We start from the raw sequence: 19,889 nt of genomic DNA on the forward strand, positions 1-19,889 counted from the left end.
CAAGAAAGAATATGATATATAATCATATATAATTATGATGCAAAAAGTTCGAAATTAATAAACACACATTGACTGAAATAATCGGGTAAATGTCAATTATCCTGAAAACATGAATGCTAAAACGGTCTCTAATCGGTCTAATTGTGTGAAGTGGAATATAAATGAAAACTTCTTGTTTATTGATCTGAGTGTTGCTGTAGTGCTGGATATCAGTCATGTGATCATTACGGCCCAATCACAGCCACCGTACTGATACTCAGATCAACAGCACTCTTACTCATGTGATAAGGATTAAATATTGGAAACATGATGAAAGCAGGAAGATCCAGATCTACAGGAGTGACGTTTACTGACTATTGACCGGTAAGATCCTCAGAGAGCCAGAAGTATAATTACAGAAGAATGGAAAGAGTGTGTCAGTGAAGGTGGTTGTGAATGTGTGTAGATGTGTGTTAGTTACAGGATCAGAGAACGACACCGTTCCTCCGTCATAGTCCAGATTCACTCTCACACGATCAAGATCCTGTTTAACACGAAAACCAAAACCTAAAAGCTCTCCGTCCTCTTCATACTCCACACTCCAGACATCAGTGTTGAAGAAAACACATCCCTTCCTCTTGATTGATGCTGTAGTTACTCCAAGAGTCCACCATGAACTCTGTTTAACCTCCACATCCCAGCAGTGTGTTCCTGAGTTAAAACCCTCTGAACCCAGAACACAGAGACACCGGTCAAATCTCTCTGGATTATCAGGAAGAGTTTGATAGATCCCGCTGTTTCTCACACTGGTCAGATCATCAGACAGGACGAGACGTGGTTCTGCAGTGTTTGGATCCAGAATCACAGGAGCTGATGAGACACAATCAACAGATGCTTTTATTCTGATCTTCATATAATGATCAAGAGTGAACCCAACACAGATTATTATGAATTATGACACTCGTCCTGTTGATCAAACACATTTTCCTCTGATCACTGTCAGTGCTGTTATTAGTTTCACACTCGTTTTTATCATCAGCGTTTAACGGCATCAACTACAAACATTAAATATGAGATTCAGACATTTGTGTCCATCAAGAGAAACTGATACTTTGGGAAAGTTAAATAACAATAAATCAATGAGATCTGTTGAGATTTATGCTGTAGATGAAGAACTGTAAGTGTGTGTCTGATCTTCAGCATCTGATCATCTTCATTTTATTGGCTCTTATAGTCTGTGTTTTGTTTTAAATTAGTTTATTATGACTGTCTGTTGGGTTTGACTTACAATCATGAATCACCTTGAATCACTCCTAGCCACTCCCTAGCAACCATTGTCGAGCCCCCTAGCAACCCAAATCCAAAGAGGGACATCTTCTAATCTGAATGTCATAGAGGAGTTGTGGTTGGTTTATATCATGCAAGCAGCCTTTGAAGAAACCTCATTTGCAGCTGCCAAGCCGCTCCCTAGCAACTAAACAGAGTACCCTAGCAACTGTTCAGCAAGACCTATATCTCTGCACCAGAACACCGTAGAGACATGATGGTTGGCTTCTTTGACTAATGCCAGAGGCGGACAGAGTACACAGCTTCATTACTTGAGTAAAAGTACAGATACCCCTTGCTAAATTTTACTCAAGTACAAGTAAAAGTACTACAGTCAGATGTCTACTTAAGTAAAAGTACTGAAGTACTTGTTTTTAAAAGTACTTGAGTACCAAGAGTACAAGAGTACATTTTCTAAATATTGCATTACTACTGCCATAGTGCTTACATTTATGTACAGAAACGTCCTACATGGAGTTATGAAAAATGTTAATGTTAGGAGAATGTAAAGAAATTGAAAGTAAAATCAAGTCATTTTCATCTTTTTACCATGCTGCTTTATTTACAGTTTTTCTCGATTGCTTAAACACATTTCTTGAAACTATGCCTCGTATTCTCAAAACTATAAACACAAATCCATAACGTCTCACCCAATTCCCCAAACATCCTATTTTCAGGTCAAAATGAAGCTCTACACTCAAAACCGTTCACTCTCGCTGAAAAACCAAACTTTGCCCTCAGACAGGACACACAAGCCATCAAAATCACACACACTACAACATAGTCTAAGACACTGGTGCAATAAATTCAAAACAACATTTCCAAAACTGGTAAGTTATGTTGCTTGTGGTTCCCCCATCACAAACCTTTTCACATGATGAACACAAAAGACACAACCAGTGGATACATTGGCACATTTTTATTCATACACAGAAAACACACACACACAAAAAAATTTTTTTTCCTGTTTTACTCTTCTTTTTTTTTACTCTCTCCTCAAAAAATTTTTTTTTTATATTTACTTACAGTAAGATGTGTGTGACCAACATATGACAGTAAAAGAGCACACACACACCATATTCTAACATGGAATTCGAATTGTATTGGAATGGTAAAGAGTGTTGGACGTGACAGGAGGGCCTCCACTCAAGGATACAATATGATGAACAAGTCTAAGAATGTTCCACATATGGTTGAAATACCATCATTTGCCTAGAAAAGATAACATTCTGGGAGTCAAGACTATAAAGGAGAAAGGATGCCCTCCCTTCACTGTCACACTCTGTGTTACTCTGTGTGACTGTACGACTGCTGGCCTTTTCTTGCAAGAAAATAAACCTCATCAAAGACTATTGGAAATGTTTGTCTCTTATTCAGTGATAGAATTTTGTTTGTCACCACTCCTCCCTGAAGGCTCTCAAGGCGACTCAATCACACCATTGACTAACACATGGTCAACTAGAGTGGCTTGAATTTCATCTGAGACTGCTTGTCTTCTTATCCTTGCCCTTCCTCCTCCTCATTCTTATCCCTCTTCCTTCATGTCTTTCTGGATCCATTGTTCCAAAACGCAATAAACTGATTTGGGCCCTTTTATATATCTATTGAAGGTTCTGATTGATGTGTGTTAAATTTTGACTCTTAGTGTTTCCACCTGGGTAATTGTGTGCTAACTGAGCTGAAGCTGTGCTGATTGAGTGAACAACTTTGAATGCTAGTGCTTTCTATATGACAACATGGTCTAAGCAATGAGAAATGAAGGGATTTGTGTGTAGAGTTTTGCAGTGACAGTTCAACCAATCTGACTCATGTGTCAAAACAGGGAATAGTGTTTATAGTTTAGTGAACTGGGTGTGCTTTTTGATAAATGGCATTATGGTTTTGAAATTTTAGTTCAAAAGCCTGGTTATAGTGTTTAAGCAATCGAGAAAAACTGTAACATTTTCACTTGCCCACAAGGCAATAGCACAATGGCAAAGCTCTGACAAACCTCTGCTAGAGTTTTAATGGATTTTTTGCACCCACATTTGAACCCGACTGTGTTAAACACACCGCATACTCAAGAACATCAACGCAAATGCTCAGCTTACATTAATGTGTAATATCAGAAAAGAAAATTCAGCTAACAATTGTGTGTACATGTGAGTTTCTCTTTTTTTCATCAATCAAATCACAGGGTTCCAGACTGCGACCAAATATGCGACCATTTTATTGAGAATGTGCGAGTTCAAATTGTATGTGGTCGCATTTGTGCGAGTGCATGGTCACGTACTACTCGGTTAAATTCACGCATGAATTTTCCTGCATTGAACTTGTTTTAGCGCCCGCCAAAGTGAATTTTTGTCCCGCCAAAGTCTTATTTGATCGGTGAGTAAAGTAGATGAACTGCCGCTTGTGACAGGGCGCATGTTTAACTGAAAGAACGAGCAGAGAGAGAGAGAGAGCCGGTCGCGCGCGCAGACACACTCCGTCTCTCTCGCGCACTGTTGCTCGCTTTTTCTTTTTTCCTTTTTTTTTTATTTATTATTTTTTTAGAAGAAGTAACGGGTATTCACGGTTATGGATAGAAATGTAGCGGAGTAAAGAGTACAATATTTGCCTCTCAAATGTACTTGAGTAAAGTCATGAGTACTCCCCAAAAATGATACTCGAGTAAAGTACAGATCCCTCAAAATTGTACTTAAGTACTGTACTCAAGTAAATGTACTCCGTTACTGTCCGGCTCTGACTAATGCTAGCAAACAGAACATGCTACACATGCTAGCAGTGAATAGCTACATTCTAATAGCGATTAGTTAAGTGTTAAAACTTCAAAAATGCTAACTAAAACACAGAAGCATGCTAATCATGTTAGCACAATCTATCTATCTATCTATCTATCTATCTATCTATCTATCTATCTATCTATCTATCTATCTATCTATCTATCTATCTATCTATCTATCTATCTATCTATCTATCTATCTATCTATCTATCTGTCCATCTGTCTATCTATCTATCTGTCTATCTATCTATCTATCTGTCTATCCGTCTATCCATCTATCTATCTATCTATCTATCTATCTATCTATCTATATATCTATCTATCTATCCGTCTATCTATCTATCTATCTATCTATCTATCTATCTATCTATCTATCTATCTATCTATCTATCTATCTATCTGTCCATCTGTCTATCTATCTATCTGTCTATCTATCTATCTATCTGTCTATCCGTCTATCCATCTATCTATCTATCTATCTATCTATCTATCTATCTATCTATCTATCTATCTATCTATCTATCTATCTATCTATATATCTATATATCTATCTATCTATCCGTCTATCTATCTATCTATCTATCTATCTATCCATCTATCTATCTATCTATCTATATATCTATCTATCTATCCGTCTATCTATCTATCTATCTATCTATCTATCTATCTATCTATCTATCTATCTATCTATCTATCTATCTATCTATCTGTCTATCTGTCTGTCTACCTATCTATCTCTGTCATGAAGAGCCTCTAACTCTCCACCCATCCATCATGTCCAGCTCAGATCTCCTGCTGTCAGACTCACTGTTTTGGACGATGTCCTGCATCTTCTTCCAGACTCTGAACGGCAGGTTGCCCAAGTATCGTGGCACATGAATCAAAGCTCCAGAAGCCATCTGTGGATCCGGCTGTGAGCTCTGGACTCTGGAAGAACATTCAGGAGTCAGAACTGCAGTGGCTTTGGATCAGAACCAGAGAGACCAGAGACAGGAGCAGATCACTCACCTTTCCATTGAGACTGGAAACTCCTGCAGAACAAACACACCATTTATCATCAAGAACTCAATCAATCATCAATCAATCAACCAATGATCTGAAATCAGACCTTCAGAAAGCAGACGTCATTGGCTTTCATCATCTCCTCCATGTCTTTGATTGTGTGTGAAAGAGCTGAGATGTGTGTGTTCATCTCCTCCAGCTTCTCCTTCATCCTCTGCTTCTTCTGCTCCTCTTCCTCCCTCAGTGCAGTGACTGTAGCTTCTTCTTCATCTCTGAGAAACTGATGAAGCTTCTCAAACTGCTGTTTAATCTGACGCTCTGTGTGCTCAGCTTGAGACTGAAATCAAAGCACATTCACTTCAATCATCTCAATCGACACACATCATTAATATCCAAGATAAACTCGGATACCCAACATAAAACGGATCCAGAAGCAGATTGCTGCTACTCATTTACAGAAATAATAAACTGTTATCCATTATATCAAATCATAACTGTATAGTGATCCAACAGCTGTAATGAAAATGACTCTCGTCTCTGTTTCCTCACCTTGATGTGTTGAACTGTTTTCTCAAACTCTGCTTTTATTTCTTCATTGCGTTGAAGTTTCTCCTGTAAGGACTTCAGTGCTGTATTGAGCTCCTCCTAGAATTGAACAAAAATACATTAAAGCACCAGATTACAGTGAAGAGAAGACAATACAGTGATATGATCATATAATGCAGTGAAAAGTATTTGCCCTCATCTCACACTAAATTGATTCAGAAATGAAAACCTACCATAAAACAAAGGCAACCTGAGTAAACACAAAGTACAGTTTGTAAATGACAGTGTTATTTATTGAAACATAAAAGTTCTCCAATACCAACTGGGCCGGTGCGAAAATGTATTTGCCCTCGTAGTTATTACAGTTTTTCTCAGTCGCTTTGGTGCATTTCTCACATCACTATTTACATTTGCACAACAGTTAATGCAGTTCTCAAAACAATTAGTACAAACTGCAAAACCTAGTTGAGAACCTGCAAAAGCGCGTCACTTGCTCAAAATGGAGAGCTCATTCCTCAAACGCAAGTATTCATGTCAATGAAAGTGTCAGTGTCATCAAGATGAAAAGTCCTGACACCATTGTCTATGAACATGATAGTCAAATGGCTTTGTCATGTTTTCATTATGACAGTTTACTCTGTAAATGTTTTCCAATGCAAAAAAGTCAGATCTTGGTGACACTGCCTGAAAATGCTCAAGACAGCGCTATATACTATTGGCACAGCCATTTGAAAAATACAGTAAAGTTACACATTACTGTATTTTGTGAGGTAACTGAGTACAAGACACTGAATATGTATGTTTCACATTTTTACTGCATATGCTCTCTGCAATTCTATAGTGTTCACAGCATTGTGCAAAAGAAAAAATACACCCTTATTTACAGCAAACATAAACTCCCTTTGGGAAGAGCTGTGCACAACTGTACACAATATTATACATATTGGAACTGAACATACAACATACATAGTACTGTAATCATTCATGCACATCCAGACGTTCCTCATCAGTGAAAGCTGAGATTCACCCGAGAGAAATTGTTCAATTTAGGAGACATTTTCAGAAAAAAAAAAAGATTTAAAAAAATGTGTAAAATTTGCTTGATAGATTTTGAAAACTAGTTCAACATTTTTGTATGTAATGACTCAAGCAATGAAATGAGGACTATTAGTTTTATATGGAATGACTATTCAGCATTCACAAGTATAGTTCATTTTGACTGACATGACATAAGCAAATGATAATGTTATTTAACAGCAGAGAGTTGTATGAAAGCAATTGATGCATGTCCAAAAGCATTTGCAGTTTGTTGGAAGGAATGAGAAACTGCTACTATGATGTGCACAAATGACTAAATGTTGTGGAGTGTAATGAGGATGCTGATGCAGCATTAGAATCCATATGCAGAAGTTTATTGCAAATACCAAACAACAAACACGTGGAAACAGGCAGAGGGTCGATAACAGTAAAGCAGTCCGATCTTTCGACAATCCAAGGGATAATCCAAGAGACGTTAGTGAGAAACCAGGCAGAGAAGTCAAACCTTGAGATCAGTCCACACAAGCAAACAATCCAGAAAGGGAAATCCGTAGAATCAATGGTCAGAGAACGAGGCAGAATCATACACATGCAGACAATCAGAATATCAGGAAAAACGCTTGGTAAGGCAGGGTAAACTGGCAATACTTCGCGATGAGAAAGCACATGGTCCCAGCTTAAGTAGTCCCAAACAGGAAGTGAATGTAGAAGCAGCAGAGGGAGCGCTCAGTCAGTACTCGGGTGATGGCTCCCTCTGCTGGCTTGGCATTACAGAACCCCTCCCTCTAGGAGCGACTCCTGGAGCTCGGCGAGGACGTCCCCGCGGTCGGGGTGCTGGACGGTCAGGTCTGGCTCGATGGAATTCCTCCGTGAGCGATGGATCCAGAATGTCGTTGGCGGCCACCCATGACCTCTCCTCAGGTCCATAGCCTTCCCAGTCCACCAGATATTGGAGCTGACCCCCTCTACGCCGAGAGTCCAGTAACTCTTTTACCTGGTAGGCGGGCATACCACCTACATCCAGGGGTGGCGGTGGTTCTGGGGTCATCTGGCCGGGGTCAGCCTCCGGGTGGACCGGTTTGAGAAGGGACACATGGAAAGAGGGAGAGATACGGTAGTTAGCAGGAAGCTCCAGCTGGTACGTTACCTCATTAATACATCTGAGAATCTTGAAAGGGCCTACCTAGGGCTGAGCTTCCTGCTGGGCAGACGCAGCTTGATGTCCCTCGTAGAGAGCCAGACCCGCTGTCCAGGTTCGTAGGGAGGGTGTGGACGTCGGCGTCTGTTGGCCTGGATCTCCTGATTCCTTACAGCCCGTTGAAGACGCACATGAGCACTGTCCCACACCCTCTCACTACGTTTAATCCAGTCGTCAACTGCCGGAACCGAGGAAGGTTCACCCGACCACGGGAACATAGGGGGCTAATACCCCAGGACACACTGGAAGGGGGTGAGGCCTGTAGATGCATGAGTGAGTGAATTCTGGGCATATTCGGCCCAGGGAAGAAACTCTGACCACCTATGTTGTTCCCTACTACAATAGGTTCGTAGATAACGGCCAATCTCCTGGTTGAGTCTCTCCACCTGGCCGTTGCTCTGAGGATGGTATCCAGACGTGAGGCTAACGTTAATATCCAATTGTTTGCAGAATGTTTTCCAGACTTGGGAGGTGAATTGTGTTCCTCTGTCGCTGACAATGTCCTCAGGTAAGCCATAGATGCGGAATACATGGTTGAAGAGAGTTAAAGCTGTTTCCATGGCTGTAGGTAATCCCTTTAATGGAATTAACCGGCATGACTTTGAGAATCTGTCGATGATGACTAGAATGGTTGTGAATCCGTCAGATGGTGGCAGGTCAGTGATGAAGTCAATAGAGAGATGAGACCATGGTCGTTGTGGGATGGGTAATGGTTGAAGTAGGCCTGAGGGTAATTCCTTGGGGGTCTTGGATTGAGCACAGATCTGACAGGATTTGATGAAGATGGTTGTGTCTTTGGTCATTGAAGGCCACCAAAATGAGTTCTTTAACAGATGGAGGGTGCGTGATATACCTGGATGTCCTGAGCTGATGGATGTATGAACCCATTGGAGTACTTGGTGACGCATGTCTTGGGGTACGTATTGTTTGTTTGGTGGGCATTGTGGTGGTGGCGGATCTTGTTCTTGTCTGCGTTGAATCTCCTCCATGATGTCCCATGAGACTGGAGCCAGAATGACAGTGGGTGGTAGAATGGTTTCGGGTTTGAAATCCTCTATAGGAGGGTCATGCTTACGGGAGAGTGCGTCTGCCTTACTGTTCTTGCTGCCTGGTCGATAAGTAACGGTGAAATCAAAACGAGTGAAGAAGAGGGCCCATCGAGCTTGGCGAGGATTAAGTCTTTTTGCTCCCTTTATATACTCAAGGTTCTTGTGGTCGGTGATGACTTGGAATGGGTAGCGAGCGCCCTCTAGCCAATGTCTCCACTCCTCAATGGCTGCTTTCATGGATAATAATTCCTTATTACCAACATCGTAGTTCTTTTCTGCACTCGTGAGTTTTCTGGAGTAAAATGCACATGGATGAAGCTTGCCTGGTTGTCCATGACGTTGGGAGAGAACAGCTCCTATTCCGCAGTCTGATGCATCCACCTCCAAGACAAACGGTAGATCAGGATCAGGATGTTTCAGGATGGGAGCTGAGGTGAAACTTGACTTGAGGGTGGCAAAAGCATGGCTTGCTTCTTCATTCCAACCAAGTTTCTTGGGTTTGTCTTTCAAGAGTGAGGTGAGAGGAGAGGCGATAGTGCTGTAATCTCTGATGAAACGGCGGTAGAAGTTGGCAAAGCCTAGAAATCTCTGAAGCTCCTTAATGGTAGTAGGTTGAGGCCAATCCGTGACAGCTTGAACTTTGATTGAGTCCATCCTCACTCCCTGGTGACTGACTTGATAGCCAAGAAAAGATGTCTGATGGACATGGAACTCACATTTCTCAGTTTTGACATAGAGTTGGTTCTCCAGTAGACGGGATAATACTGCACGCACATGAGTAACATGTTCAGTCTCTGTCTTGGAATAAATCAAAATGTCGTCGATGTAGGCAATAACAAATTTGTTCATGAAGTCCTTGAAAATTTCATTTATAAAGGATTGAAAGACAGCTGGAGAGTTGGCTAACCCATAGGGCATTACCTGGTACTCGAAGTGCCCCCTAGTGGTGAGAAATGCAGTCTTCCATTCATCACCTTCTTTGATCCTGATGAGATTGTATGCGCTTCGTAGGTCTAGTTTGGTGTAAATGGTGGCCTCTCGTAGTTGTTCCAGAGCCGGAGGTACCAAAGGCAAGGGATAGCGGAATTTTACTGTGACATTGTTCAGTCCACGGTAATCTATGCAGGGTCTTAAACCACCATCCTTTTTACTCACGAAGAAGAACCCGGCGGCTGCAGGAGATGTGGATGGACGAATGAACCCTGAGTCTAAAGCCTCCTCAATGTATTCCTCCATAGCCTGATCCTCAATCCTGGACAATGGGTAAACTCTGCTTTTGGGAGGCATGGCATTGGGAAGCAAATCAATGGCGCAATCCCATGGACGATGTGGAGGAAGTTGTGTGGCCTTAGTCTTGCTGAAAACTTCAGACAAATCTTGATATTGACTGGGGATGGATACTTTTACCTGGGTTTCGGGACTCTCAATGCTTGTGGTGAGACATGGTTGTGGCTGAATTGAAAGGCAGTTCATCAAACAGAATGGAGACCAGTGAGTTAATTCCCCTTGGAACCAGGAAATGGAAGGATCGTGGATGGTGAGCCAAGGAAATCCTAAGATGACTTCGTATTTGGGTGAGTCAACGACATACAAGGTGATGTTTTCTTGATGGAACAAACCGGTTTGAAGTTTCAAGGTTTTTGTTTGACATTGGATACCTTGATTGATGAGAGTGTCATTGATAGCTTTGATCTGAATGGGTGGAATGCATGGTTGGGTAGGAATATTAAACTTCTGAATTATGTCCTTGTTGATGATATTCAGAGCTGCTCCAGAGTCAATCAGCGCTGTGAGATCAAGAGACAGAGTATCAGTTCTTATGGTGACGGGTAGTGTAAGCGACTTATTTTTAAGGACAGAGAAATTGTGAATATTTACCCCTGTTGAAGACTTGGCCTTGAGTGGGCAACCGATACTGCAATGGCCTGGTTCACCGCAGTAGAAGCAAAGATGATTTTGTCGACGTCTTGCTCGTTCCTCTTCCGTCAATCGAGAAACGTTAAGTTGCATGGGTTCAACAGATGATTTTTCAACTGTGAGATGGCTGATAGGGGAATGATTATAAACTGTTCTGTTAGTACGTTGCTTGGGAGTCTGTCTCATGAGATTATCGATCTTGATGGTGAGATTAACAAGTTCTGAAAATGATAAATCCTCTCTACGACAGGCGAGTTCAGTTTGCAGATCAACATTGAGGCTGTTGAAAAAGGTAGCTTTAAGAGAGACATCATTCCATCCACTCTGAGCTGCCAGTGTGCGAAACTCAATAGCATAATCAGCTGCGGTGCGGTTACCTTGTTTTGCATTAATAAGTTGTGTTGAAATATCCCTGCCCCCTGCGGGATATTCAAAAACTTCTTGAAGTTGAAGTAAAAAACACTCAGTGGATCTCCTGAGTTGTGTATCGCTATCCCACACCGCTGAAGCCCAATCGAGGGCTTTTCCCGTGAGCAAAGTCATGAGAAATGCACATCTCTTCTTCTCAGATTCAAATCGATCTTGTTGGAACTCAAAATATAGCTTTACTTGTCGAATGAATCCCTTGCATTGTTCAGCAGAGCCATCAAACTTATTAGGAAGAGCAAAGCTTACCGTTGAAGGCGTGGGAGGAGGAAGACATCGTACGTAGTGCGTCAGGTGTTCGTTGACTGATTGTAGCTTTGCAAGTTGTTCCTGATAATTCTTCAGAACCTCACTTTGGTAAGCGAATGCGGCTTGTAAGTTGGAAACCTCCGCTGGATTCACGGTAGGCGAAGTATTCTGTAATGAGGATGCTGATGCAGCATTAGAATCCATATGCAGAAGTTTATTGCAAATACCAAACAACAAACACGTGGAAACAGGCAGAGGGTCGATAACAGTAAAGCAGTCCGATCTTTCGACAATCCAAGGGATAATCCAAGAGACGTTAGTGAGAAACCAGGCAGAGAAGTCAAACCTTGAGATCAGTCCACACAAGCAAACAATCCAGAAAGGGAAATCCGTAGAATCAATGGTCAGAGAACGAGGCAGAATCATACACATGCAGACAATCAGAATATCAGGAAAAACGCTTGGTAAGGCAGGGTAAACTGGCAATACTTCGCGATGAGAAAGCACATGGTCCCAGCTTAAGTAGTCCCAAACAGGAAGTGAATGTAGAAGCAGCAGAGGGAGCGCTCAGTCAGTACTCGGGTGATGGCTCCCTCTGCTGGCTTGGCATTACATGGAGGTTGAACTATGTAAATAGTGATGTGAGAAATGCACCAAAGCGACTGAGAAAAACTGTAACTCCTCAAATCTATGAAACTGCATTTATAATGTAGTTCAGCTGGACTAAACACAACCAGTCCTGATCACTGCAGCCCTGTTCAATCAGATCAACACTGAATACTGAAGCCTGATTGGTTCACATTTGTACAGACAAACGACTTTTCAGCCCGTTAAAAAAAAAGAAGCTGACGGGGTCGACTGCATATTTAAGTTGCGCATATTTAAGTCGCGCTGAAAACTGTTTTCATCAGAATTGTTCTCCTTCAAATGTGAAGATCATCTCCTCGCTTTCTCCAAAGAGAAGAAGATAGGAGCCTTTCTGCTCATCATTGAAACAAGCCTCAACTAGCGGATTAACGGCTCTTCGACAGCTAAATCTGACTCGCTGCTTCTCCTCTGGGCTATCCAGCAACTCTTCAAGAGACAATCTCACTATGAAAAGAGCAAATTTGAGCGACATTTGTTGCAAAATGCCGTGCCACGAGTGTTGCTCCTGCAGGGCTCCTGCTTCCCTCATCTGGAGCGAGTGCCATGGTTTCATTTGGCGGCTCCGAGGAAGACTTTGATGACACTGTGTCTCTGAAGTGGAGGACTGAGCAAACTCTGTTATAAGTCATGGTGCGCTCCCTACTCATCACGCGTCCACTATTCCTCTTCGTCTGCCCTCAACTTGTTTGACGGTGTGGAGGAAAAGGCTACACCAAGCTTCCCCCATTGGGAGAGACCATCCGCACATCTCTGCCTAAAGCTGCCCATCCCTCTGAGCCGTGCAGAACTAGATCCTTCAAGTCTACCAGGCCAACCTTCTCTGCACCATGGATAAAACTGGTCTTGACCCGAAGGCCTTCAAAGAGCTGTGCAGCGTGACCGACCTCGCCCTGCGTGCCACTAAGTCTACAGCCCAAGCGATTGGTCGTGCCATGGCCAGTTTGGTGGACCACCTTTAGCTGAACCTGACGGAGATCAAGACAAGACAGCCCTCCTTGACTCCCCGTCTCTCTATCTCGGGTTTGTTCGGTTCTGCAGTGGACGGCTTCGCTGAGCGTTTTACAGGCCCAGAAGTCGTCATAGATGATGCACCACTTCAAATAGAAAACAAACACCTTTTGCAAAGAGCATTCCTCCTCTTCATTATCCTATTGCAAGCATCAGCCCCCCACCACGGCTGTGACTCGTTATGATTCTTTACATGTGAATCAAGAAACATTTGTCTTACCTTATATGATGAAACCACTTCACTGATAGGTCTGAATTTATGATTGTCATGTTGTTTTGAATCTCTGCACACTAAACACACAGGCTGTTTGTCCTCCAGACAGAAGAGTTTGAGTTCCTCTCTGTGTAAACTGCAGATCTCCTCAGACCCTGATGAACGCCTCTCATTTCTCTCCTTCAGGAACGACTCACACAAGTTTCTTAACGCAAGATTAACTGGAGGAGGATCTTTTGAGGCTCTTTTCCTGCAGACAGGACACTCCTGAGATTCCTTGGTTCTCCAGAACTGTTGAAGACACTCTTTACAGAAACTGTGACTACAGGATAAAATAACAGGAGCCTTGTAGATTTCATGACACACAGGACAAATATAATCATCTTCAGCTGCTGAAGCCATTTTCACTGTTTGAGCTCCAGCAATCTAAACTTTACTTTCACTTTCTGAACGACGGTTTAAAAAATGAATCACCATGAGAATCACAAAGATCAGAAGCAAACTTGATCAGAAACAAACTTCTCAAATTCTTCTGTAAAGTTTTTCCACTTCGTACTCCACTGATCGCTGATTCTTTATTGCTTTTGTCGAGGCAAAGTCAGTATGGCAAAAAAGAGAAATAACAAGTCAGTCTCTTCCTGGTTAGTGTTGTAAGAGGGTGGAGCTTCTGATCAAGGTGTGTTGAAACAGGTCAAAGAACAACATCAGGATTTCTTTAGGTAAAATTAACTAATTCTAAGCCTGTTCAAAATGAACTTGCATTGAAACATTAAGATATAACACTAAGTCCTTGGATTAAACACAAAAAACATAAAAATACTCAAATATGTAAAATAAAAGATCTCAAAACCCTTACACGTGTTTTATTTATTGCTCTTCTTTATTCGTCACAGAGTTTCTCCAGGGTCTGTCATGATCCCTCTCTCTTATAATGATTTCTTCTCATGCTGAAGTTTCAGTGATAAACACTCCTCTGTTTATCATCCTGATTGTCAGTGTTTGGAGAAACAAACAGATCAACAGATTAAAAGTCCTGAATAAACTGGAGAAAAAGAGATGAGACAAAAGTGTGTCTCTCATGGATCACTCGTCAACACCTTTATTAACACTTATTTAGTATTACTTGTTAATTATGAAAAATATACTCACTTTATTAGCATGAAGACATCTAAAGATAATACTAGAATACACTTCACACATGCTATACATAGATGAAGACGAACAGAGACTTAGCCAGAACTCAGGGTATATAAGCATGGATGAAACAAAAGAAATTAATGAGATAGTTGAAACAGAATAACTAATCAATCAACCAGGGAAAGTAGGTCATGGTGTGATGTAATGGCAAGTGATTGTTAAGAAATTATCGTCAGTCCACATATCAGTGGTCATCCCAACATTGATATCTGACATAATTTCTGATATTTCATTGACCAGCACCTGTCTTTAGGAGGCCGCGGTTTCATTAGATCTCAGAGAGATGTTTGTGGGATCATGTAACACACTATCCGCTGAGACCCATGTGTAGCTCCAGATTTATTAGGTCTTGCGCTCGGTTAATAAAACCTCTTCCAGCAACCGTATGAAACAACCTAATATCCCGATAGCAAAACTCCACACATTTTTCTGTTCCATTGGATTGTACAGAAGCTGGTACTGACTTGACTGTTGGAGATAATAGTGTGAAAGAGATGAGTGTGTGTTGTTACTAGCGGCTAGGCCTGCTGTTGGACGAGTGCATTCACGATCAGTGTGACGCTGTAGAGAAGATGAACCTGTCTTTTTGCTGTCATAAAACTGCCCACAGCCGGGCTTGAGGGGAATTAGTCGACAGACCTTCAGATCACTTCCTGTTCCAAGATGGCGCCTGTGTTTGGCTTTGCCTCTGTGGCTGGTTGTTCGTCCCGATTCATTTTGTTTGTTTTCTGCGCTATATTGCTACTAAGTTTGTCAACAAAAGTTGTGTCTACTGCATGGGTGTATGATCGCCAAACATTGCTGTTAATCCGATCTTCCATGGTGGAGTGCGGTGATGGATATATCTGGAGTGGTATTGACAAGTTTGCAGCCCCGTTCGCACGTCCGACTGGAACTGCTGTCTGTATGCGGCATGAAGAGGGCCTAATACGACCTACAAATAGACGGCGGAGAAAGCGAGGAAAAAGGGCAGGGAGACAGATTTATCTGAAAAAACTCTTTAAACTGGGGATCTTGGACTGCGACTACAGACCTTCATGTCTTTATTCTGTCTTCCCTGATGTCCCCATGGCTCTGGTTCCGGTGTACCAGAGAAACTCTACCTCTGGTCGTGGTGTTTGTTTGGTGCATCTGAGGTCGTTGCCACGAGCCTCTTTATCTGTTTCGGGTGTTCCTGCACCGCTTAGGATGGGTCTGATAAATGCCCGTTCAATTGCAAACAAGTCTCTTCTGCTCAGTGATTTATTTATCTCCAAAAGCATGGACTTCATGTTGCTTACGGAGACTTGGCAACGGAATATGGAATACTATCACTTAAATGAACTCTGTCCTATGGACTGTAATTTTATCAGCACGCCAAGACACACAGGTCGGGGTGGAGGTCTTGCTGTGGTTTTTAAAAAACTTTTTATCTGCCAGTCAGTGAGCGCTGACATGTACTCTTCTTTTGAACTACAGGTGACTAAGGTGGGTCGCTCGAATTCATTTTACTGTATTCTAGTTTACCGGCCACCTGGGCCAGTGGCCTCTTTTCTTATTGATTTTTCTGATTTCCTATCATCTATTATTAAGCTGGATAGAGTGATTGTTGCTGGCGATTTTAATATCCATGTGGATGATGATACTTGTAAAAATGCTTCTGAATTTGTAAATAATACTGAATCTTTTAACTTCACTCAGCATGTCTTTGGCCCTACGCACAACAAGGGACATACGCTCGATCTTGTCTTTTCTTATGGTGTAAATATTAATAATGTCTGTATCGAAGATGTACTTATTAGTGATCACAATTGCATCTTTTTTGATCTTGTGTGTGATGAGGATCCTCTCCCTGCTAAACGAGAGTCCTGTTCACGTTTGATTAACCAGCGTACTGTTGAGAAATTTTCAGCCGCATTCGACTCAAGCTTGGTTCTTATTTCGAATGATGTAGACGCTTGTGCACAGGCTTTTAATGATCACTGTACTCTGCTGTTGGACAAAGTGGCACCTTTTAAAACTAGAGAAATTTCATCTGTTAATACATCACCGTGGATGAATGATGCCATTCGCAGCTTAAGGCGTGTCTGTCGGAGAACTGAGCGCTTATGGAAAGCGACTCAGCTACAAGTTCACCGCTTGTATCTTAAAGAGCTCTTTATGGACTTACACGAAATGATTAAAGAGGCTAGAGCCTCTTATTTGACTAATCTGATTTCTGCCTGTAAAAAGAATCCAAAAGCTCTCTTTGAAACTATTAACAACATTGTTTCTCCAGCTGCATGTATTGTCCCTGTGTTTTCAAATGTTGACTGCAATCACTTTTTGTTTCATTTTGTGGACAAGGTTAGAGCTGTCAGGGCAGGCTTGGTTCCATCAGCAAACCATCATATAGTTAAAGATCACAGACCTTCAATACTGGACTCATTCTGCCCCATTACCCTGAATGACATCATTAAATTAGTGGGCATGATGAGACCATCTCAAAGCCCTGTTGATATTTCACCTACTACTTTGCTTTTAAAATCCATAAATCATCTTGGCCCATGTTTGGTTTCAATTTTAAACCTATCTCTTCAGCTGGGCCAGGTTCCTAGCTGCTTTAAGCATGCTGTTGTTCAGCCTATCTTGAAAAAGAACAATCTTGATGCAGCTTCATTTAAAAACTATAGACCAATTTCTAAATTGCCCTTTCTTTCCAAAATTTTAGAAAAGGTTGTCGCGAACCAGCTAAATAATGTTTTGGATTCTCATAATATCTTTGATAAGTTTCAGTCTGGTTTTCGTAAAAATCATTCAACTGAGACTGCCCTCCTTAGGGTTTCAAATGATATTTTGATGGCTGCTGATGGGGGTAAATGCTCTGTGCTGGTTCTATTAGATCTTAGTGCAGCGTTTGATACCGTGGATCACTGCACTATGATTGATAGACTGAAAACAACTGTTGGCATTACTGGATCAGCTCTGGATTGGTTTTCCTCCTATCTTTCAGACAGGAGTTTCTCTGTGTCCATAGGAACATATATGTCAGACTCTGCTCCTTTGTCATGTGGTGTGCCCCAAGGTTCTGTGCTTGGCCCTCTGCTGTTCAGCCTGTATATGCTTCCTCTTGGGAAGATTATTGGTAGCTTTGGAGAAATATCATACCATTGTTATGCTGATGATATTCAATTATATTTATCTTTTAGCCCTGATAGGTTGGACAAACTGTCCTTGTTGCACAATTGCTTAGCCTCCATTAAAAATTGGATGGCAGACAACTTTCTGCAACTAAACCCAGACAAAAATGAGGTGCTGATTTTTGCACCGGACAACATTATTCCTAGGATTAAGCAGGCTATTGGGGCTCTATCATCCTCGGACTGTAATGTTGTGCGAAATTTGGGTGTCATTTTTGATAAATCTATGTGTTTTAGCAGTCATGTTAAATCTGTGGTTCGTTCCTGTTTTTTCCATCTCAGGAACATCGCTAAGATTAGATCTGTGGTTTCCAAAAAAGAGATGGAGATGCTTATTCACGCTTTTATTTCTTCTCGTCTTGACTTTTGCAATGTACTGTACACTTGTTTAAACAAATCCTCCATGGACAAATTGCAAGTGGTACAGAATGCAGCTGCAAGACTTTTGAATAAGACCAACAGAACTGAACTGCTTACATTCTGGCGGAAGAGAAAACATTCACAAGGATAAGAGAAAATGCGTCCTTTTGATTCTACTTGCTGTACTAACTGCCAAAAACTTTTACAAAGGATTACAGTTCTTGAAACAAAGCTAATGGTAGGATCAAACCAGACGGAACCCACAACAGAGTTTCATCAAGGACAAATACAGCGCACAGCCGGTGAGTGTCATGAATTTAATGCTCCTCAACAGAACAGACCTAGTGCAGAGAAACAAGCCGATCGACCTACAAACCGTTGGTACAAAGAGGGGGCAAAACCCAAAAATAGAGGCATTAGACTCTCTCAGGCAAAAATAGTTTCATCTACACCATACACAGCTACAAGGATTACAAACACTGGTCGTCTTCCACAACCTATTCATCTTAAGAACAGATTTGAAGTATTATTGAATGAGGAATGCTCAAATTTGTTAAATGTGGATGAACACAGACAGCCAGGAGCTCACTCTGATACTAACAGGCGCTCAAGGTCAAGCAGACAGCGGCACTCAGCTCAGAGCGCAGCCGAGGTCAAAACATTGATAGTTGGGGACTCTACGATCAGAGATATCAGCTCGAAAGATACAACTACATGCTGCCTTCCACAAGCAACAACCTCTGACGTAAACAGAGAAATTCAAAACATTTTGATGAAACATAAGACTGCAAATCGACTCATCATTCATGTGGGGAAGAATGATATCCATAAAGAGCAGTCAGAACAGCTTAAGAAGGATTTCAATGAACTTTTTGAAACACTCAAAAGACTGAAAGTACAAACATTCATCAGTGGACCACTCCCAGCAAGAGGAAGTAACAGGTTCTCACGGTTGCTTGGGCTTAATTCATGGCTGCAAAAAACCTGTAATATAAAAGGAGTGAACTTCATAGACAACTTTAATCTTTTCTGGAATCAGAGGCCACTGTTTCAACAAAATGGCCATCTTCCAAACAAACTGGGTTCAAGAGTGCTAAAGGACAATATCCTTTTCTCCCTTCACCATCCTTCTGCCAATCCAATCAACCAGAATGGCACACACTCACCTGGACACAGTTTGAATGACCACAGGACTTCACTTCAGGACTTGAATGGACATGCGGCTGACACATCTCACAAAGACAATGATAACACCATGCAGCCAAAACAACTTCTGCTCATGGACACAACTTCAGCTGAGCCCTGCCCACTGAGCTCACCAGAGTCAGACTGTGACATATTAGAAATGTCACAAGATTCAGCTCCCAAGGACAGCATATTACAGCCTCCAATAACAACAGATTCAGCACCCAAGAATGACCAGGGAAGCCAGGACAGCATATTACAGCCTCCAATAACAACAGATTCAGCACCCAAGAATGACCAGGGAAGCCAGGACAGTACATTACAGCCTCCAATAACAACAGATTCAGCACCCAAGAATGACCAGGGAAGCCAGGACACCATATTACAGCCTCCAATAACAACAGATTCAGCACCCAAGAATGACCAGGGAAGCCAGGACAGTACATTACAGCCACCAGTAACAACAGATTCAGCACCCAAACACGACCAGGAAAGCCAAGACAGCATATTACAGCCTCCATTAACACCACAGCCACTCTCACCGCTATCACTATCTCCTACATCCCCATTGATGTGTTTCTCAGAGAAAATGGAAAAACTAGTGTATGCTGGAACCCAATTCGC

The 19,889-nt window shown here is 41.8% G+C and overlaps 1 protein-coding gene across 1 annotated transcript; it reads right to left on the minus strand.

Moving 5' to 3' along the window:
- Positions 1-346: 346 nt before the first annotated feature.
- On the minus strand, positions 347-13,767 carry LOC308681043 (zinc-binding protein A33-like; the record flags this gene model as incomplete). The annotated part of the gene is made up of 6 exons (XM_081349563.1): positions 347-849; positions 4,879-4,997; positions 5,079-5,101; positions 5,179-5,409; positions 5,622-5,717; positions 13,372-13,767. The coding sequence occupies 6 exons, from the start codon at positions 13,765-13,767 to the stop codon at positions 347-349; spliced, it is 1,368 nt and encodes a 455-aa protein (XP_081205689.1).
- Between the last annotated feature and the right edge of the window lie 6,122 nt (positions 13,768-19,889).

Source organism: Scardinius erythrophthalmus, assembly GCF_964197995.2.
Source record: "Scardinius erythrophthalmus genome assembly, chromosome: 20".
Classification (NCBI taxonomy): Eukaryota; Metazoa; Chordata; class Actinopteri; order Cypriniformes; family Leuciscidae; genus Scardinius; species Scardinius erythrophthalmus.